The 24,163-nt window shown below is 34.6% G+C and overlaps 1 protein-coding gene and 1 long non-coding RNA gene across 10 annotated transcripts in view; one reads left to right on the forward strand and one right to left on the reverse strand.

Moving 5' to 3' along the window:
* The window catches only part of LOC113519290 (acetylcholine receptor subunit alpha-like), a 16,210-nt gene extending 6,461 nt beyond the window's left edge, over positions 1–9,749 (reverse strand). The window contains exons 1-7 of one of the 3 annotated variants that reach the window (XM_052899513.1): positions 9,448–9,586; positions 3,335–3,529; positions 1,848–1,987; positions 1,550–1,594; positions 1,042–1,151; positions 657–837; positions 146–261 (exon numbers count right to left, since the gene is read on the reverse strand). In XM_052899513.1, coding sequence (XP_052755473.1) covers positions 146–261; positions 657–837; positions 1,042–1,151; positions 1,550–1,594; positions 1,848–1,987; positions 3,335–3,392 — 650 coding nt within the window. In that variant the 5' untranslated portion in view covers positions 3,393–3,529; positions 9,448–9,586. Of the gene's footprint in view, positions 1–145; positions 262–656; positions 838–1,041; positions 1,152–1,549; positions 1,595–1,847; positions 1,988–3,334; positions 3,530–9,447 lie in introns of all 3 variants that reach the window. The other 2 variants (XM_052899514.1, XM_052899515.1) reach the window with 2 other exon arrangements.
* A 4,627-nt stretch (positions 9,750–14,376) lies between these two features.
* LOC128201728 (uncharacterized) overlaps positions 14,377–24,163 on the forward strand; it is a 31,340-nt gene continuing 21,553 nt past the window's right edge. For 3 of the 7 annotated variants that reach the window (XR_008253405.1, XR_008253402.1, XR_008253404.1), the window contains exon 1: positions 14,378–15,435. This is a non-coding gene — a long non-coding RNA (uncharacterized LOC128201728). Of the gene's footprint in view, positions 15,436–24,163 lie in introns of all 7 variants that reach the window. The other 4 variants (XR_008253400.1, XR_008253406.1, XR_008253403.1 and 1 more) reach the window with 3 other exon arrangements.

The raw sequence follows: 24,163 nt of genomic DNA on the forward strand, positions 1-24,163 counted from the left end.
ATCATGATCAACCGCGATAACCAGTAAAAAAAAAAGTTTATTTTATTTGGGAGTAAATAGATATGATTGTCTGACCGACACTATAATACTTTTTGGTTTAAATGAATAATTAAGTTACGTAAGTTACGTAAGCGACGTAACGTACCTGACAGCGGGCACCTCCAGTATGTCCCACTCGACCGACGTGTAGAATTCGGACAGGTCCACACCCAGCTCCACCACGTTGGTGCCTCGCGCCTCGTCGATATGTCGAAGGTCCACCTGTGCACCACCACACCAAACACAAAACTTGAGATTTATATAATATCTTATTATTCTTATCCTACTATATCTACTTCTTATTCGATCGTAACAAATAATATCGTTGAAAAGGATAAATTAAATGTTCGAATGCATTATTATAACAAAAAAAAAAAAAAAAAAAAAAAAAAAAAAAAAAAAAAAAAAAAAAAAAAAAAAAAAAAAAAAAAAAAAAAAGGATTCTAATAAGTTTTCTATTGCTTTTATTAAAATTCACAGAAATTTTCAGTTACAATTTTAATGAACGTAAATAGATTTTAGGGTTTATTTATAGATCTTTTGTTAATTTAATAATGCAAGGATTTAGTAAAAAAAAAAAAAAAAAAAAAAAAAATGTGCTTCATTTAATTATGTACCTGAAACCCGTCATAGGTCCAGGAGCCGAATTTCATGACGCAAGTCTGCTGATCGAAGGGAAAGTATTCGACGTCGATCTCGCAGGAGGACTTGTAGATGGCGGGCGGACGCCACTCCACGCGGCCCGTGTAGTTCAGCGTCGCCTTCGTGGCAAGTGTCACCTCGAAGTTGCCGTCCGCACTGTGTCGTATCACGTACGTAAACAGAAATACATTATTATTATTATTATTATTATTATTTAATTAATTATATATCATTCTACTACCTTAAATTCGAACTACAATACAAAAGCATCTATGCAAGCAACAGTGCAATCTTAAGTATGTTATTAAATAAGTACAAATAAGAATAAATAAGTGGGGACTGTTGAACCATCAATCTCACTTATTGTAAAGTACGATGTCCGGCCGCCAGATGTGGTCGGAGGGCACGTGCAGCATCTCAACGCCTCCGTACTCCCGCGGCTCCCATGACAGCTTGTAGTCATACCAACTCTGCAACCATACCGAGCACAACGTCGGTTATATATAAATGAGCATGCTTCTCTTTCGAGGGCCGTGCGGTGGAATCATTCTATTTTCTCGCCCTACGGTAAGATGAGTAAGACAGAGTAATTTGACGTTGATATTGATAGCCTTTACAAATTACTTCAACAAACATACACAGTTCAATGGCCTGACATCTTTTGGATAATTAATATGGTAACATTTATTACATATGTTACTTTTTTTGCTACACATTTAGTTCATTTTGTAGTTTTTTTATTTTTTATTATAATCTTATAGTAAATATTTTAACCCCTGTGTGGCTGCTGTCGCATATTTTGTAAAATAAAGTTTCTTTCTTTCTTACATATGTAAAAAAAAGAATAATACGCTTAAGCTCCGTTTACCTGTTCCACCCAAAGGTTCGTCGTCATTATCTGATTCTTCAGATTCTGAAAAGGAAAGTTACAATAGATAATTAGTGCTCCGTAAGAAAAATAAAACAGGTGGCTACTTGTATACTGACACAATTGCTATGGCTCACAAACAGGAGTAGTGAGTACCGATTATTGCTCGAACGATTGTGAAACGTGACTAAACACAAGCATCATTTTGTTTATCATGTGCGTGTTCTTTCTAATAGTGTGTGTCCGTATTCCGTCCGTTGTGTCGGTGCGAGTTGACAGCGCTGCAGTGTGCACTCACCACGTCGATGAGCTGGCTCAGCTTGAGCTTGATGCGCACGGTCAGCGCATCGCTGACGTTGAGCACGGGCCGCACCAGCTTGTTGTAGTTGCTGAGCAGGTCGTCGTACAGCCGCTTGGCGTCCGGGTTCCCCGCGCAGCCTGCCGGTCAACGTTCAAACCTTTCAAACCCTTATACAATATTAGCCATTCTTGTTGTTTCTATGACTTATCTATTAATGTGATTGTAGGACAATAAAAATCGTTATTCTTAACCGATTTCAAAAAAAAAGAAGGGGTTCTTCATTCGTCGGTGTCTTTAATTTTTTTTTATTTTTAATGTATATTCCCCGATTACTCGAAGACGCCTAGACCCATACGAAAAAATCTTTTTTTGTTTGAAAGTATACATTTTGTGATTAGTCTCATAGAAGTTTTATCAGTCGGTTTAATGGTTTATTTTTTAAATTAGTACAACTGGATTTATTAAATAATAATACTTTATTTTACCACGATTCAAGTCGGATTTTTTTTCGTTGCAGGTGGCATGCAGTAGATGGATGCAACTGGCTTATGATCAAATTATCATTATTTTTTTATGCATCTTAGAATGGCAAATAAGCTGATGGCCCGCCTGATGGAAAGTAGTAACCATCGCCTATAGACATGAGCAGTACCATGCACATAACAATATTGTTTCGCCCATGATACCTCCTATTTGTTGCCATTCCTTAGGACTCAGGTGTTATTCCTCTGTACCCTGTAAATTCGCTGCCATATCCCACACTTCATACCGATACAAAGCCGTGCAAACACAATTGCTTCACGGTAGAAACATGAATGGGACAGAGACTTTTGTACAAAGCCTCCCTTTGGTAATTATCATTAAAAATGTGGATATCTTTATAACATGAATAGAACATATAGAACATCGCCTCAATACAGGCACTAAATACAATGAATTGATAGAAACTTCGAGATCAATAGAGAAACATCATATTATTCTAATTATACGAGAATAACACGCTTCTACTGTATAACATCGTAATAGAAACGGTACCTACATATGGTACTCGTACGTTCGTAATAATTCGAAAGCAACGAATGATATTGAAGGATCAACTTTTCGTACGCAGGAATATATGTTAGTTCGCATGAGTGATCCCGTGATGTATCCGCGACGGGCGGTTACGTGATCAATACAATAGGATTGACTCAAAAATAATTCGAGGAAAAGTAAATATTAGTCGATTTGATTAATACTATCGAGTGCGTTTAATTTTGGATTTTTCTTACCGTTCCGATATTGAAACGTTAAGGTAGCATAAAACCAAAATACAAATACAAAATTTTTGTAAACTTCAAAATTCAACAAGGAGTTTTTAAGTATATGGATTTTCATCAGAACATGACAGACTGATACCTGTATAGTTATGTGTAATAGTGGCGAGTGGGTGAGTGAGTGGAGCGTGTGGGCGGGGGTGGGTGGAGGGTACGCTGCGCACGCACCGACAAGTATGAGGGTGAGCAGCAGCAGCAGTGCCGCGGGCGCGGCGCGACGTGGCATGTCTGGCGGCGCATGGCGTCAGCGCATCGCGCCGCGACCGCGCGCCCTCTGCCTCTGCCGCTTGCCCCTGCCGCCTACCACCTGCCACCTGCCACCTGCTACCTGCCACCTGCCACCTGCCACCTGCCACCTGCCACCTGCCGCCACACAACACCCACCACAGACCTTTACATAACATATACTAATCATTATACACGAACAGCTAAATCAACACATAAAGATTCAACACTACAAAGAAACATCCAATTAATTATTTAAAAATCATCAAATGCGATTCAGATCAAAGATGTTTGGGTTAATATCATCATCATAATGTCAGGCTTTAATTGTCCACTGCTGAACACAAGCCTCCTCCTTGGGGAGTTTTGCTAATAGTTGCCACGCTTGGCAGGCGGGTTGGCAACCGCAGTTTGGCTTTTGGTGATGTTTGAAGAGGCACGCTGCTGTCCATCCCTCTACTATAAGCCTCTTAAGGTCTTTTGGGTTAATATGTAACACATACAATACGTTCGAATTGAGAACCTCGTTACTTTGATGTCGGTTGATAAATAAAATTATTTATTATCCATGCAATCGAATTACTTAATATATAAACATTTGTTATATTAATTTTGAACCGCAATTTTATCACATTGCAAAATAGTTATATTGACTTTTATTTGGGTAAATAAATGTGCATGCAAAGTTGAATCAATCAAATATAAAAAAAAAAATATTCTTTTTTATAGATCCACAAAATAAGTAAAACATGAAGGAAGAATACATTAAACAATGATTGCAAATCTGTTTTTAATTCACAGCTCAAACTGTTGCGTTTGTACGATAATTCAGATGCTGTGATCCGATGAAATAATATTCAAATGCATATGTTTATACATCACACATTGGAATTCATATATTCGTAAATATAATATAAGTAAATATTGTCGTCATCGGAGAAGTGTGTGAAAAGTGTTCAACTAGTTGTGTAAGAGTTATTTTACTACATCTTAACGATATCCGTGATATACGGACAAAGACACAAGCGGACAGACATGACGAAATTATAAAATTCCTAGTAAAACTTTAATAACATGGCCACGGGATTTAAACGGGGATATGGCATATTCCATATTTGGACATTAAGTATTATAATTATAATGTGTAGATGTGTAGGTGGGCGTGCGTGTGCGTGTGACCATTGTCCATGTACTGTATTAAAAAAAAATTGATCTGCCCAATAATTATTTATTTTAAGAATTGTATATAATATCCCATACATCTAATTCTGTCTAGACATTTAGAAGTTATATATAGTTAGTTATATTATATAGAAAAAGAATTATGTTTGAATATTTGTTACGAGTATGGACATAGATGTTTTAGACTTATCAACGCCATGGGTGTCACACACGCGAATACACTGTGATGCCTGTGGTGTGTATGCGACCCTCCATAGGTTACCATACTTGTGCGTTACTCGTTAGCTACTGCGTATGTCTGTATAGGCATTTTGAAACAGTCCAACGTTTTATAAAGTATATACGCGGATATATATATATATCCGCGTAGAGCGGTGTTGCAGAGTGTTCAATATGTGTAGGTATGAATTGATTGAAAACGATCATGCAGTGGTTGCATGTATAAAGCCTCACAACCGTGTGCGCCGCAGATCATACGCCAATTATGAATATACGCCTATAACCATCTCTTCTATTGCTTATACAATTAATAGTTAACATATAATTCATATAATAAGCTAAGACATTTAATCTATGCATATATATTAGGGAGTCTTAAGATATAAGGAAGAAATTGTTTTTCGTGGAATCAGGTACGCGAATCCTCCACTTTTTTTTTAGATTTGACCTTATCAGCTCATATAACAAATGTTATCGAGGTTGAGTAACGATGAGCCGTGCTGACTTGATGCTAAACGTACGTTATAAAATTGTATCGAGCTAGTTTGGGACGGTTTTAAAATGATGTTATTATGTGGTAAATAAAACACCAATACACTAAAATTTTTTTTACATATACTAATAAATATTTTACATTGTAAAGATATTATTTTCAAAATTTCACTTTCAGAACTTGCTTTTTGCTATCGTAATATACTCGTATCTAGTGATACTCTTGTACGCAGCTTGATATAATTTTTTTTGTTCCTCTTCAATCATTAAAAATCGAATCATTAAAATCTTGTACCAGTTTGACAGCTTTTTCAGCTGTGTTATTTATTCTCTTTAGTATTTATTTACTACACTCAGGTAGCACTTTTTTGGCTTCTCTAAACGAGGGATTATTTGATCATAAAATAGGGGTTCACTTAAAATACTGTCGTTGATTTTAAAATGCTCATATTAAATGACAATAAAGTACCTAATAAATGTTGTTCTTAATAAGGATTAATAGTTCGAGGTACTGAACAATATATTACATACGTATCTTCACCGAGTGGTCGAGGAGATGCCAATGACGGAGATCAGGACGGGTCAGGACAATTGTTTCTGCACTTTTAGTACTCTTAGTAGCACTTTTGATTTATGTAGATACTTAATAATTTTTAATTAAATACAACGAATAAATAAAAGGTATTTAACAAATAACATTATCAATTAAGAAATATGTCTTTGAATAATTGTTAGTATGAAAAAGGAGGAAATAAAATTTCGAAAACTGACATACTCATAAAAAAAAAAACCAGCTCATTTATATGAATATATTTTAAGAGAATTGCAGCTTGTTCTGGTTTCGTTTAACACAATTACTTAAATCAATAGCATTTTGTTTCTTTATAGAAATCTCTACAAAGCTCCTTTTCATGTAAAGGTAACAAGAAATAGAATAACAGCAAGATTTCGGGAACAAACGAATAATGTTACCTATATTAATAAACGCTACAACATTAAAGAGAAGAAAATATCCCTTACTTGCACATTTTCATAGCACCGCGTAAGGCAAAAGAAATGAAAGAATAGTGGAATAATATCGACAAAAATTGCTAAATATAATTATGTATTTGGATAAATCTCGGATGGCCGTTGTGTACGTGTTTATACTATAGCTACGTAGTGAGATGTGTTGCCATCTGGCACACAGAAGCGTGTACGAGATCGGTTTCGGGTCGTTTTTAACAACCCAGCGGAATTGGTCGTTAATTCCTGGCAGTATTGTTCAGTTTTGTTACTTTTCTAACTTTGATCGAATCGGTGGATTTTTTTATACGTTGTACAGTGATGATGGATAGTATCCAGTGCTCTATTGCTACGTAGTTCGAATATTACTATCATCGGTTTGATCACGTAATATCAAAATAGTTCTTTTTAAAATATTTAGGTATTTCATTATTTATACATAATATGAAAAACCAACTGAGAGTAGCTGAGAGGACAAAGATAAATACGTAAAGAAAGAGTCGTAAATAAAGGGCAGGTTAGGTACCTCTTACAGCAAATTGTAATCTAATTAATGTCCTTTAATTTGATTAAAAAGCGAAACGTTGCAACGGGCCGTGACCGTGCCCAACTTGTACGCTTTGCATAGCTACTGGATAGCTAGCTATTCATTGAAGAAAGAATTCCACTTACTCGACATGTACCTAGTTAAGATATTACATTAACTTTTAAATACAGATCACTATCACAACGATGTCGATACGCGACATGCGCGAACTATTTTAAATGTATTCCTAATATTATTTACTAGCGACCCGCCCCGGCTTCGCACGGTTGCAATACCGCACCCGCTATGTCCCTGCATTTTAAATCTGTAATATCTTCAGTAATATTCATTTAAATTACATGATGTAAAGGGCCATATTGATCTATATTAAATGGACAATGTATTTAAGGTACTTAATGTGATAAAAATTAATGCTGTATTGCTTAAAATCACTTCGTAAATAAGCCATCTTCTCCCGTAAAATGTAAAGGATAAAAAAAAATTGTTATTGTGGGTTATCCTAAAAGAATAGACATATGTATACCATCACGAACTTTTTTATTGACCTTTTTAAGGTGTATAATAACGTAATACATTATTTTTTATGTAAACGCAAAAAAAAAAAATGTGTTTATTTACGACATTACATTAGAAACCTCTAAATTTATCAGTATTTCTCTACAATATTATGCATATATTATACATATAAATCTTCCTCTTAAATCACTCTATATATTAAAAAAAAAACTGCTTCAAAATCCGTTGTGTAGTTTTAAAGATATACATAGATACAAAGATATGCATACATAGGGACGGACAGACAGCGAGAGCGACTTTGTTTTATACTATGTAGTGATTATGAAGCGTATAAAATAAAATTATGTTATACAAGTGTTATTCACTGTACATATGTACAGCTATAGGTACAGGGTTATTGTAACGTAAGCATATAGAAATAAACCATCAATCACTGTCGCCATCAATGATTCTTGAATAATTTATATCTTCTTATATGTACATTTTCTGCATGTATATCTTCTATCGATATAATAAAACTTTAACCCGACCATATTTATACAGGTACTGTATGTCTTTGTATACTTTTTTTTCAATAATAGAGGTGATAGAAACAGTTATAAACCTACGTATATGTATACTTCAGTTTCTCATACTCTTAATTTTATGTCCATACTCGTAAACTACTGAATTGTAACACATAAACTACTATTTAATACCTGGGTCAACATACTGACACATATAGCATTTAGTTCGAGAAAATATCTCATGAAATATTACGCTGATAATATTGAATGTTGCAGATTTAAATGCAATTTGGAAGTTGTTATTGGCGTAGTAAGTAGTCCTGTTCCAGTGCGATGAGTTACGATCGAAATAGACGCAGACGAAGTTGCAGACTCGACCCGTTATGTATATATTTCGAAAGAAACTCTACTTAATTGTTTCATAAAGTATCAGTAAACAACAAGTCGAACAGAGTTCGTTGCTAGCTCATCGAACAGCCATCGTATATTGTACGTGTGGCTGTTGTCTGGCGGCACAGGAACAGCAGCAGCTGCACTTTATTAGGGCTACAATAAAGTATATGAGTGGCGCGTGGTGGGGGCGTGGACATCTATTCGTCAAGATTACGTGGCGTGCTCTTGTATCAGACGTCAAGCAGGGCGGTGTGACGTGCGACGTGACCATAAGTCATATTATGACGCTGGCGACATTGACATTGTTTGTTAACAGACGGTTCATTACAGTAGCCAGCGTTAGACTGTATCGCAAATACCTGCGGATATTTTTCATCAGATTATATACACTCCACAAGCTAGGTAAAACATATCAATACTCCTAAACAAATAGAATCGACATACTCCGTACCAGGTACTATCAGCTTATCGCTAAAACATGTTGCGTAAGTGGTACTGCACGTATATTTCGGTCTGATAACGACTGGACGCGATCAGTCGTGGTAATAAACAAACCATTTTATTTACTTCATAAAAATATTCATTATCTTCTGCTATCTAGAGTATTACAGGAATATTGTAATATCTATTAAATAAGTTACACACTGCGTATACGTGAGGACAGTTTACAAAAGCCCTTTGCAATTTTGAGCAGCGCGACAACGCGAGCAGTAAGTACTGTTAAATAAATACTATTACCGCACTCACTGTAAAACTTAAACTTGTTCTTTCTAATTTGTGTCTAAACTGAACCAATGAAAGAAAAAAAAAATAATAATAAAAAGAAAACTGTTTTCAGTGAATCGCTGACTAGTACATTGTGACAATACTTCGATTAGGGAATCCGTGGATATTTTGATAATAATAATAAATAATTATAAAAAAAAAGCACAGATATCTCACCTATTACAGTGAAAGCTTTACAAAAAACAATCATAAATATTTTGTTTAGTTATATTTTAATAACAATTTCATTTTGTTACATACTATAGTATAATAGTTAAATAGAATATATTCTTGCCTGCAGCTCCTGAACAGAGTTAAGCGATATGGAACATTCACTGGACAGTATTGACAGTCGTGGTCACACACTGCAGCACACACGACAGCACTCAATACATAGATCCCAACACTCACAGCGAAAACATACAACGAACCAGCGAGCGGTAGCGGTAGCGGTAGGGTAGTCAGTGTCACGGGTGTACAGTGTACAGTGACACGAGGCCGCGGCGCGCGGCTCGTGGGACGGACGGCTCTCAGGCGGCAGCACCCGCGCCGCCAGCGGACATCGCCTCGTGCGGCCTGGCACCACCACGAGCGCGGGGCACACGACTCCTCGTCAGAGGCGGGCGCGCGGCATGACAGCGGGCGGGCAGCGGCGGCGGCGGCGGCGGCGGGCGGGTGCGCTGCGGGCAGGCGCGCCGACGACTGCCGCCGCCGCCACCGACTTCGCCGACGCCGCCCAGCGGCGCACGCACGCAGCGACGGCACCACGCGCGACTCCTCGCCGCTGCCGAGTTACGTTCTCGGCAAACTTTCTCCACGTACGTTTATAAACATTTGACGAGATTTATAATTAAAAATATTAAATGCCGATACGCAATGTTAGAAGTTAACTCAAAGTGATTGTTATGCTACTCGTAGGTAACGGAGGTTAATGACGTTCTCAATTCGGTTGGATTTTTTATGTTTGTTACTTTATACGTCCCTCGGTTACAAAGTGACTTGGAAACTTCTTTTTTTTTTAAATGAACGGAATTTTGTAATCATCGGTTTTATAGTTTAGTTTTTTAATTAAAATAACTGGTTTTACTGCAATTGAAGTCGATTTTCTTAGTGGAACACAATGTTATTATTTACTATTAATTTCCAAAGATTGACCGTATGTTCTCGGCATAGAATGGGCCACCCTTTCTTTTCCCGTGGGTGTCGTAAAATATGATTAAGGGAACTTAACGGTCGAGGGATGGGTAGCAGTGTTTCTTTTAACACATCTCCAAAAGCTTAAGTGCAGTTACCAACTCGTCTGCCAATCGTGCCAACTACTGGCAATACTCCTCTTATGGGGTAAGCTTATGCCCAACAGTGGACAGTTAATGGTTGATATGAAGAATTACCAAATATGTTACTAGTATTTCCCTAGTTATATTGAAGCCCGTAGGCTTTATTATGATAGTTTCTGTGGTGCTAAACGATTTATCCGCCTAAATTATATTGTGCAACTAGGTATTTCCAGCGGCTTTGCCCGCGTTGAACATAAAGTATCCTATGTGTTAAGTTAGTATATAACCTATCTGTGTACAAAGTGTCATTCGAATCCGTTCAATAGTTTTCGCTTGCAAGTATAATATCATCTTACAAACTTTCACATTTATAATATTAACATGCACATCCTATTGTACATCATACACTTGATAGAGTTGGGAAACTGGTACTGTTGTACTTTCATGAATTAGTATTGATTGATGATACAAATGATTACAGGTCAGTGACATCACGCGTCGATTAGTCATCCCTCTAAATACTCATTGTTCATCAGTTACAACCATAACAAACAGAACTTAAAACAAAAACTACCGTCATAAGGGTTTGTGCCAAATGTATATTACAGCATAGAGAGTGATTCCAAGCGCCAAGCACCGAACGCCGTGGCCGCATCACAAAGATTGCTGTTGATATATCAACAGCAATCTTTGTGATATCTAAACCGATTTTTTTTTAAATAGGTTCTTATCTTAAATATCACAGTCTATGGGGGAGGCCTATATCCAGCACTGGACGGATAATGGCTGAAATAATGATGATGATGATGATATAACCACTTATCTTTAGTAAAGTAACCACTTTTTTATTATTTTTTTATTCCATTCATAAATAGCTAACGTTTCGTGTTCGAATATTTCGCTGAAGCTCATCTCATGCCTGAAGTGGCCTGAATACAGTGTATCGAAGTAGAAATGTAGTAATATTCAGTTGAACGGAAAATTGAATCACTTGTTGTTGCCATATTTAATAATTTTTTAGATTTTTTGTAGATAAGTTTACGTATCTTTACATTTCTTATATATTTAAGTATAATTTATTAACTGTTTGTTCTGGTATAAAAAAAATGTGATGCATAAAAATGAAGACAATGTTTTAATAATAATATGCATGAGTTGTATGAGGCGACTAAGGGAATTTAATGGTCGAGGGATGGGCAGCAACGTCCTTCTTGAGACATCATCAAAGCCTAACTGCGGCTGTCAATACGCCTGCCAAGCGTAGCAACTGCTGGCAAATCCCCACTTTATAACGAAGGCCTATGCCCAACAGTAGACAGTGAACGACTGATATAATAATAGAAATAAAAAAAAAATGTAAAGAAAAATTTAAAAAATTGATGGATTCGTGTATGTGCGTGTATGTGTGTGTGTGTGTGTGTGTGTATGTGTGAGCGTGTGCGTGTGCGTGTGCATGTGCATGTGTATGTTTGTGATAATGATATAGCGAGAAATAGGCTGAATACTGAAATGTGTGTAAATAGAGTGGAACGGAACAAATATTACGCCGACTACAAATAATTGGAACCAGAGAGATGATGATCATTAAATTTTAGTTAATATGTGTAGTTGCGTGATTGGTTTGTAATCAGAAATCTAAAGTATATTATAAGCGGTAGGCCGCCGGAGAGCGGCGCGCGGCGCGCGGACGGGCGCGGAGCCGCCGCGCCGGCCTCCGAGTAATTTCCTTGCGCGGTATCAATTAAAACTTGCTTGATATTGAGCACCCGATATCCGCCGTAGCTACTAATCGAACCGCCCACATCTCGCTGCCGTCTCCTGCCTTCTTAGCAATACAAGTTATCCCTTTAATAAAAAAATATTGTTGTTTTTTTCAGAAGGTTTCAAGTTAAAAATCCATTTCAAAAACATTTCATTTCATCAAAAAACAATTTATCAAAAATTTGAAAAAACAAAAAAACTACTAAGCTTCTTAGTTTATAAAGATTACTTAAAATTTTTGACATCTTGTCTTTGTAATTTAAAATTTTTAATTATCATAGCGGGACAGGATTACGTCAAATGAAATGTTTTAAATACGATATCTGGACTTAACGCGATGATTTTTTTTGCATATAATTAGCACCTCCATACCTGCTTCTTTATTGCCGATGTTACGACGTGGGTTGTTCCGCGGACGTTAAATCCCGTTTGTGAATTTAAAATATGTGTAAATAACACGAAATTTTAAAATTTATTAAATGAGGTGTCTTTGAGTAGATATTATTAATTATTATTGTTCAATTCCATCAGAAATGTAAAACTTGCTCTATATATTTTCAAGCATGCTAGTCCGTTGAAGAGAAGAATGTTATTGGATTGCAATGAAGCGGTGGAAAATTCTAATCTGCATACTCCACGTGCATAATAGGAGACGGTGCCCGCAAGTGAAGGCATCCGCTAATGAAGCGGAACGAATTCATGGCTGATCCCTCGGAGGTGGCTCCGTAGTAGGTGGCTAGTGGCCGGGTGGAGCCCGCCGCGTGCCGCGCCGCCTCCCACGCAGCACTGCGATATACATTCGTCCTCAATTCACACAGGATTGTAAATTATAATAATAACTTACACCTTATTAATCTAAAGGTAACACGTACTTTAAAATATCAAGAGCTCCATCGCGCTGGGACAACTAATGAACAACATTTAAAAAAAACATCCAAATAAACGGGGTTCTCAATTTAGTTTGAATTTTTTAAGACTATTACGATATAACAGTTATATATAACAGTTAAGCTAGTAAGGCGAAGTTTTAAATTTAGTCTTTTACTAAGAAATAATTGATTTATTATTTCCGTTCTGAGAAATGTATAGAGATCCCGTTATAACATATGTACGAGTAATTATTATATATTACAATTTATTTCGAACATCTGCTACTGAACCACTAATAAATATGAAACCATTACAAGTAATTAACTATTGACTGGATTTGAAAAAAGAAAATTCTGATATTTGTATCGAGTATGTTCACTAGTCACTATGTATGCATGACAAGGTATGGACGGGACAAGGCGTGTGCGACCGAGAGACGCAAGGTCGTTTTAGCTTTTGCATCTGAAGTACTTTAGTTTTGTATTCCTGTAAAATATTTCCCTTAGATGAGAAAAAACGATTACTTTTATAACTGATTAAGATTATAACAAGGAAACATCTTTGTTTGTTATAGAGGCGCTTTTAAACTTCTAAACGGATTTTAATAATTCCTACTTTACTTTTTATGGCAAAGAAAATTCTCATTAGAAAGCAGATTATTGCACGGTAATTGAAGTACCTAGACGTAAGCAAGGCCAAGCTAAGCTGTTGATTAGAAATAAATAAATGCGTGTTCCAGACTTTTCGATAATTTCTACCTTAAAGAATATAATATAATAAAGGATGAAATTTTGTTCATTATTGATTAAGCTTTGGAGTATAAAACCGAAAGTACGTGTTAACATTTATAAAAATTTACCTCTGAGTTAACTCTTTGTGGTAGTGATATCAAGCCAAAAATTATAAGTTTCTTTTTATATTTTTTTGCATTTGATGTGGTGAAAGATATATAAAATGGGGGTTAGCAATATAAGCGAACTCCAAGAGGATGAAGTCGCGAGCTACGTGGGTGAAACCGAAGGATACATCTAGTAAATAATAAATGAAGAAATACGTATCAATATAACAATATGTAATAATACGTAACAATATGTAATAATAAAACTATATTTTTAACTAGCTTCATATCCGCAGTCAACTGTGGATGATTATTATAATATAATGTAATTATAATAACACTTGTATAAAATTTCATACCGCGAATTAGACTCACTAGTCTGTCGGTCAGAGTTAAAGTTACGAATATGAATTGAGGATTATTAAATAGGTTTAGATATTAAATTATGTCAACAAACATAAGAGAGACTGAAAATCGTTAAAAAATAGTGTGGGTCCAACACAGGTAACCTTACCACCGACTGCAGAGATAATCACTGAAATTGGTTTCAAATATACATATAATGTCTCACATACACACGCATGCACGCACACTTGTTTGCACGCACGGACGCACACACGCACGCACGCACGCACACACACACACACATACGCACAAAATCATAATGCCGTTGAATTGATAGATAACTTTCTCCTTTTTGAAGTTGATTGTATGTTCCAAATAAATTGACATTAAATATGTACGTCATTATTATACACGGTGTGCCTAACGATTGAAAACCGTCCGAAGGTAAACCTGCGAGCGAGCTTATAAACATCACACGCTGTGCATACGTGATGCACAATAACTATTCATGTTTGTTAGTTTATGTACACTGCTGTGCATATGGGAGAGCAGAATCACAGACATTATCAATACTCATACTATATTATATTACTAAAAATGGCAAACAAGCTGACAGCCCACCTGACGGAAAGCCGTAACCGTCGCCTATAGACATGAGCAGTACCATGGATATAACAAAGTATACTGTTTCACCCATGATACTTCCCACGCGTTGTCATTCCCGAAGACTAAAGTGTTATGTTTTTATACCATGTAAATTCACTGGCATAGCCCACTCCTCAAACCGAAACACAGCCATGCAAACACAACTGCTTTACGATTGAAACACGAATGAGACAGAGGTATCCAAGCAAACAAGTTTTGTATAAAGTCTCCTTATGTTATATGCAATGAATGTATTTATAGGCAATGAAGTGTTTAAAGACGCGGAGGTGCTCAGGTTCTGTTCAATTCTGCCGAGAGACTTGGCTGGTCATCGCTCAGCATTTCATTTGTATGTACGGATCATGGAGGATGACGGGCGGTAATGCGATAACGCGCCACAGTAGGTATATTGACAATACAATATCGTGGAACGTAGCAGCGGCCGCTTTATCCTTCGTGAGCGGCTCCGCGCGCGGCGTCTTTGCCCGCTGTTATTGGATTTCCACGACACCACTCGTTCATACGAGAATACAGTCTAATAGGATCACAGCCCTCGCGCCTTGCACGGTTTCCTTCTCTCGTAGCGTATATAGTATAGTAGCTGTTATAGTATCGCACGTATTACTAAAGTAATTGAGACGATTATTTATTTGTTATTCAAACTGTTCGGTGTCTATGTACAAGTAAGTGATAATGTAGTTAAATCAATTCATCTTTATTCCTAATTTAAAAAAAAATCCTTTACATATTTTAATTACAGGTATTAATACTCTTATTATTATTCATAATCTAATTAGTACAGAGTTAGAAACCATAACAAATGGCGAGTCAACTAATGACCCAAAACTACTAAAACATTGTTTTCTCTTTGAAGTGTTATCCTCCATGCAGTGATGTGTGTGAACATGCCACGTGTTCCTGTTTCTTTTAATCGGTGGAATGTCGTGAGAGACGATTAAGGGATACAATATAACAGCGCAAGAAAAGGATATTAGGCCAGCGCTCGCCGCCAGTGAGAACGGCGTGTTCCAGTGGCATGCGAGCTCGAACTATAAACAGGTTATAAGTTCGGAATAAAACATAAAAACTTTGTGTCAGTTTAAAATATTTTATTTTATTTTTATTTAAATATTTAAATACGTCGATGAAGTAAGACATCAAAAACAGATCAAATTAATCCTAGTCACCGTGGTAGGCTCGCCGCTGTCGTGTAAGTTTCTAATATACGCGGCGAAATGTGGGCGTGCTGAGCCAACGTTCAACGTTCACCACAAATGCAACAGTTGACATATACTTCCCCACTGGAAATTAGAATCGTAAATTTATGTATGTATTATTAATAATTTAACACCAACGAAAACAAATGAAATAAATATTGATATAGAACAAATAACTTTAAAAAAATCTAAAAACAGCATTTCAATTTATACTCGTACTAACGTTTCAAAAGATGTCCCGCATATTACTCTTTGCCTATTCCAAAACCATTGTGTTGACTTTTTCACTACTAAAATATATGGTCCTAATTTCGATATGATCGACGCGATAATCCCAGACGGGGTAATCGAAGGCATTTGTCGACTGTTGTGTAACGTATGGCGGGGGCGGCGCGGCGCGGTGCGGTGCGACGACGACGATGACGGTGCGGGCGCGGGCGCGGGGCCGTCGACCGTGGTGTACGATATCCCGACAGACACTTGACGGCCGCATTACACGCGAGAGATAAACCTTCAGCCGGTAATCTTGAGTGTCATAACACGGTCCAAGGGCCGTTTATCGTCGCCGATACCTCCATCCGTCCCCCACTATCCGAACCGTACCACCCTATCGTCCTCCGTCCGTTGGGCGCGCTCTCCTGTGACTCCATCCGCGAACTATCAACTCTCCTGTATATACCTACATATTTCAGCAAGGCATGATTGCTACCATGCCCTGCTGTTCATGAACAGTATTGGTAGTTGGCACGAATTAGGGTTGACATTGCACACATGTCACTTTGTGATGGTCCCCCCCTTTTCGCACCCCTTATAATAACTACCCTCTAAACTAAGCTACACATGGAAAACTTACAAAGCCTAAGAAAAGCCTACGAAGGCTTAACCTAATGAAATCTATGAAAATCCAATGAAACCTACTCTAAAGAATGGCTTAACACCCTCAATATAACCCCATACCTATATTGCCTTATACACCCCAAACATCCTATGAATCATATAAACCCTTACAATAAACACATAATATTGAACAGATCTTATAGTAGAACACTTGATCATCTGGCCAGATAAATAAATGTGTGATCGTCTAGTAATGTAGGACCCGTTGTGTGTGTAATAACCAAAAGGTTCTTTAATTGGTATATGATAGGAGTTAAATAATGAAGATTATTGATAAATATTTAAGGATTAAGAATAATTAATGAATTATGCTCATAATTCATGTAACTAGGAAGTTAGAATATAATATATTAATTTAATAGTAAATTACAGAATAACTGTAATAATAAAAAAAAATGGGGGAGCGGTCGGGCCCCTCACACGCCCGGACCAGTGGAAGACTTTCCAACTATCTATAACTCTTCCTCCAAAAAGGTAGGGAAGGGTATTACTATTTATTAATGCACTCTGATGGTAATAAGGGAATGAGTATTCTCAGTTCCAAACCAAACATAAGTACATTTACTTCAACATTACAGTGGCTCCACCAGCCCCACGATGCTTCCAGTATAAATTGGTGTTTGCCAGAGGCAAAAAGATCGGAACTGAAATCCCAGGATCACACCGACACGAGAGCTTACTCATGGGCGATGACCCTTTCAGTCCTATATGGCGACATAGAGATCACCCACTAACAGTACGAAACTGTTTCCCAGCGTCACCCTGTTACGAGCTTACTCAATGGGGGTTTCCCTTCGGCTCCACAAGAGATCAGACCAAGAAGCGAGATCACCCAGACACCAGAACTTACTTTGTTGGGACATAACCCTTCGGCCCTATAATGTGACATTAGAGATCACCTGTGAAGACAGTCCGATAGAGATGAAGATTTGTGTGATAGGGGATACCTTCCACACCCTGGAATTGGCCAAGCCATATAATGTTGATAATTGCTATATCATAACATAGCATTGTCAATTTAATATTATTTACTTAATACCAAGAATACTCAAGGTTCAAGTTAAATCTGTTGATTAGGCCGGAGCCTAAGAACGAGTAGTCCAACCCATAGGTCGAGAGCTACTAAAAGTAATGAGTGCTATTGAATGAACTATAAGTCCAGTCAATTATATATAATATTATTGTTGATTAACCACATTGTGAATTAACCAATTATTTATTCAGAGAGATATATCTAAAGGAACTATAAGTCCTTTAAAAGACACTGATTAATCACAAGTTAACAACGTCTCGTGAAATAACCAGTTGGGTTTTCTATAAGTTTGAGGACACTAAGTCCAACAAGCTATTATTGTGTTGAGAGTAATAGAGATCTTTTGTAATATTTGTAGAGGTTTGATTAATCACATTGTGAAATAATCAGATTAAATAATTATGCAGCTTTATAGAGAGGACTATAAGTCCTAATTGGTTGTTGCCATGAATACTGATAAATTACACATTAAAGTGCCAGGTCAAATATTATATATATAGGTATATAGGAAGGACAATAAGTCCTATTTGTGTATGTTGTAGTAGTAGATGTATATTGAATAATTATAATGTGAAATATATATATATATATATTAAATATATATTTGTATAGAAAGAACAGTAAGTCCCATACAATTATTGTAGCTGTACTATAGTTATACTATGTCTACTTCCTTTTAGTGTCTTAGTAAAACCTATTTACTAAGAGGATTTCTCAGACAAACAAGTGTTTTAGTGTTTAAATCATCATGATTAAATCCCTAAGAAATTAGGTCTTTAAATAATTATCATATCATTTAAGTAAAATTTCTCATACAAATAATTCCAATATTTCCCCTACAGTTATTATAAAATAACAGAAAATTATATAAATTTTCTATAGACTTAGATATAGAATCATAACGTGTATAATCTCCTTTTGTTTGACATCTGTCACATTAATGACGTATTGAATGACGTATTGATGTATTGAATTGAATTTAGATTATCTATCACAACTGTCAACGTAACAAATACTAGCAAGTTTGTTTATTTGTATTTGTTTAATATAATTAAATATAAAATCATCATATATCAACCGTAATATACAACTAAATTATCAGTGACATAAATAATCATGGTTTACACCAGAAATAATTAATAGTATCCAGTAATGCTGCAGTTTTATATTCATATCAGTAGCCAAGCTTACTTTCAAATTCAAGAATGAACAGAAGATTAGAAGTTTAACATTCTTATTGCAATTGTACTTGCAATAATATATACATACAGTACTAATTATCAAGAACATTCCTCAAATACATGTGTGGTGAAGATTTTCCCAATATGCTATCTATTTGATTTCTAACCTCTAATGTAAATTTATTAAAGAAGTGAATAATCAGTGTTAGTGTTTGCTTTATTAATATTTAAAGTAATTGTCCTAACTTGATATTAATAGGATCATATCTCCTTGAATACAGTCCGATATAAACATATAACTCAATAATTAAATTTATAAAATACTAATATTATATTTTACTACTTGTATATCTCCATACTATTCCCATAAAATATTCAAAACATGTATATTAAATATAAATCCAGTAAATATTCACTAATATTAACCCTGTCTGAACTTGTCTAGTCAATATAACATGAACAAACAACACACATACAAACCTTATCGCCATGACAACTTTCCTCCTAAATATGAGTAAAATACATAACTTATACTTGTCATTTAATACTAATTTTATACTGTACCTCATACCTAGTTAAGAATAACTATAGTCAGAGAATCCTTTAGTACATTTATTACCATTAGGAAATAAATCCACACCCATAATATCAGCATAATTAAATATTATTAGAAACCAGTAATACATACAGAATTGTTATTATCAGCTTGCTTACTACAATAAAATCAATATTAAAGTTTATAATAAATCAAGACAAAATATCTATTTAAACAATACAGGCTTGTTTACCATAAACACCCCACAGTCACATGAATTTATTTAGTAACACAATTAATAATGTATTAAAAGTATTACATTCACATAATATCACTTGCAACAGTTAAGCTGTCTCTTTGTACATCTGGTGTAAAACAAATCCCCACATGTAGTCATGGATAATCAAATATAGACTAAGAATCATTAATCTGGTCGACCGAGTAATGGTATAAAAACACTTCACCATGAAGCGTTAAGTATGAACAGATATTCCAAACCAACACTGTAATAGTGTAATAAATACAAATATTTCATCATCATCATCGTCTCAACCATCACCAACCCACGACTGAACACAAGCAATTTCCACCGACTGACACAAGGAACGGCCCCACAATACACATAAAACAGTCACTCCAAACAATGGAGGTAGCCCACACCGCACTTGCATTTACAGGGTCGCCACTCAATAACCCCTCTCTCTCATCAATGGCTGTTTCCCCAGCAATGAGACCAGACCATAGTCACTTTAGTCTATTATCCTCAATAAATAAATACTTTATAATAACTAGATATGAAACTAGTTAGTATTGTAATAGTTCAATAGTTGATTCAATAAGTATTTTCCAAAACTGGACAATTAGAACATTGAATCAAATTGATGAAGTTCTATCAAACGACCATATAATTGGATTTTGTATATGAGTAAAATAACGTAAGTACGTAAATTATATTGATGTAAAATTTGTTCAAATGTGATTGCATTTAACGATATACGCATTACCTAAAGGTATATGGACTCGACTAAATACGTATTTTAATAGTTGTTGGGAAAAATATTAAGTATAGACTTTGCCTGCGATCACAGTCAAAAATCTAACTACATAGTAATAAATGGAACAAGCTCACCGGATTCTCCAGTCTTCTATTGATTAATTTCACACACTTAATCGATAGTGATACACTAAGGTCTCAAACCCCTTCATCGATCCAGTCCCTCCTAGATCTATATCCCAGTTATTTTTTTATTTTATTGCGCAATCCCTAAAACACGACTCCCCGCCATTTGCGACCTTTTCTTTCTTTTTCCTTTTTTTTTTTATTTTTTTTTTTTTTGCGCAATTCCTAAAAAGCGACTCCCGCGCGCCCGCCGATCTGCCGTCTCTCCTTTTTTTTTTTTTTTTTTTTTTTCTCACCTAGTAACGTCATAGATTATGTCACCGAAGGGTAGATATTTCAATAATCGGATTTAGCCTATTATTCGAACTGAACTTTTCTTTAAATTCAATTTAATTATATGTTAACGTATTTTGGTATTTTCTATTAAATTGATTATCGAATTTATAAAACTTTAAAGGCTCTCATAAACCTTATTAAACTGTGTTATATGCATCCTTTTTACACCTGATGAGAAAAAGGTAAACTATAATTTGGTTAATATAAAATATAATATATTTTTGTTTAATTTATTTAATTTTCTTGTGACGTCCACTACACTCTGGAAACACATCAAAGGAGTTTCCCTTCTGTGTCAATATTTCATATATGGTAACGTCTTCTCTGTATACTACTGTGAACCTTGACTTTAAAGTTTGTTTATATTAAATAGCTCAGCTTTCGCAGCGGTCACCCATAGGAACCCCTGTTTCTTTTCTATGTACTTATGGTATTAAACCTATTGTACTATAGGCGAACCGTCACATCCGGCCCCCTAATTATCAAGGAGTTTACCGGATTGATAATTACAACAAGATAAGTTTATTGTTACAATTTTTTTTTTTTCAACCCTAAAAATGTACTTCACATATGTGTATATAATTTAACTTTACAGAGCTTAAGATCATCATTTAAATTTTTCATTCATCGATACTAGTCTAACACTCTGACATTCTTAAGACTCAAAACAATAAAAGTATTAAAAAGATCTTTAAACCCGAAGTTATGTGTTGTTGAATGTTATGTGTATGAATAGCCTTAAAATTTCTACGCAATATATTAATAATTAAGCATAATATTTATTTATGAATAGATTTGTAAATAATTATTTATAATTAATTTGCATACGCTGTAATGATAGAATGAATCCATTAAATTTTATAATTAAAATTTTTATACTCGTTTATTTATATGTAATAAATTCAATGCATTTAATTACAATGTCATAAACAGCATAAATGAATACAATCCTAAATGTGTGTAAAGGAGTCTATAAAACCTAAATGTATGAAAAGCCTAAGTATGTGAGGAGTCTAAATATATAAAACCTAAATATGTGAAGAGCTTCAAGTAAAGAACCTAATAGATACGTTATTTGTATCAGTAAATTTAGATAAAGTATCTATTTAAAAGATACGAGTTAAAACATCTAAATGGAAGCTCATAATAAAAGCCTAAATGTATGAGTATAACGAATCAACAAACGAGAGCCTAAGTAGAAACCTAAAGCGAAATGAAGTGAAATAATTTAAGCATTAAAATGTAATAAATGCAAAAAGGAATCCTAAAATAATTGTCTAAGTGTAAATAAATGATTAGATAAAATCCCAAGTTAATTAAATATTAAAATGAAGATGTTCAACTAAATTTGTTAAAATAAATTTAAACAATACGAATAAACTTTATGAAGCGTCTAAGTAACCACAAATACATATTTCATCTAAGAAATAACCTAGTGTTCATTGAATAAAAAAATAATAGTCCCTAACAAAATTCAAATAAATTTAATTTTTATTTATTAATTTTAATCATAGAAGTAAAGCTTATATAAATAATAATTTATCACCACCGGCCCCCCTGTCTGACAAATTTTGCACGGCCCCCCAATTTTAAGACTCCTATAAATATGTTGCATAAAATAATACAAACGGCCCCATAGTTTAAAACTCTTATCTGTCTGACAAATTTTGCACGGCCCCCCAATTTTAAGACTCCTATAAATATGTTGCATAAAATAATACAAACGGCCCCATAGTTTAAAACTCTTATTATAAGAAATTCCTTTAATATACTTAAATTACCAATGACTATTTCTTAATACTCTCAGAAATAACATGATCAATAAGTTTTATAATAAAATATTATGTAACCCCATTAGATAGGTAGATAGACACCCCTCATCGCCTCCTCCAAAAGATCACAACAGCAAACCCAACATAAATACAACTAACTATATTAGATACATCAATTAATTTATTTTGTACAATAAATTATCATTTAAAAAGATACAAATGTCTTGTGTTATGTGCAATTACAAAGAGCAAAATAAACTAAGTGTGCGCAACATCTAAGTATGTAAAATGCTTAGGCATGTAAAGAATGTATATGTATAAATAACCTACAAAATCTCCCTCTGATATAAGTATAAAGTTTTTTTTTTTTTTTTTTTTTTAATAAGTGTCTAAGTCAAAATAAGCGAATAATCAAATAAAATCTGAAATATAATTGTAAAGTGGAATAAAGAAATTATGTATAAAACCATAAATAAAATATTATAATAGCATCCTAATAAATTGTTGGAATTAAATTTAACAATATGAAAACACCTAATTAAATTTTCAAATTTAGGTAATCAAATAAAGTAACTAAAGGCCCTAACTAACCTTAATGATATTTTATGAAACGTCTAACTTTCAATTTGAAACCCCCTATAAAACATTGTATAAGCTATTTAAACATCCTAGATCAAAATCAAATCATATATATATTTTTTTTTATATATATATAATCAATGTCACTGCATCATAAAAGTTTATGAAATAAAAGTCAATTGGACATTTTCTCAGAAATAAATAATGTCATTAATTCATCTTAAATTATTTCTTTAATAATAAAATGAGATTAATAAATTTTATGTATAAGTCATTATAGGATAATTATTGTTTATAAATTTAATATAATGTTAAATTAATAGTTCAGTAAGTATTGAGAATTAATGAAGCAAAAGAATAATAAATGTGTCCTATAGCATAAACTTAGATCAATGTGAACTGAATATAACCTAGCAAGCTATCCTTGCTACTATTGTTATGTACCTATTAGTGTAATACTCAATATTATTTACTCAATTGATATAGAGTAAAATAAAATATAAACCAAATCATGTAAATTTGTTGTATAACTGACTCCAATAGGTAACCACTGAATGAATTTGGTAATTTAAATCCTAAGAACATGAGATAACAGTAAAATAGGCTATTTACCTATAGACATAGAAATCATGAAATTAGGTCCAAATCCTAGATCTATGACGGTATAATTATTTAGTCATAATCATCAAAGTTGGTTTTGAGTTATACTATTAGCAGATATTACTGTTTAACTTTATACTC

Source organism: Galleria mellonella, unplaced genomic scaffold (assembly GCF_026898425.1).
Source record: "Galleria mellonella isolate WM207_F2 unplaced genomic scaffold, CSIRO_AGI_GalMel_v1 utg574, whole genome shotgun sequence".
NCBI classification, from domain to species: Eukaryota; Metazoa; Arthropoda; class Insecta; order Lepidoptera; family Pyralidae; genus Galleria; species Galleria mellonella.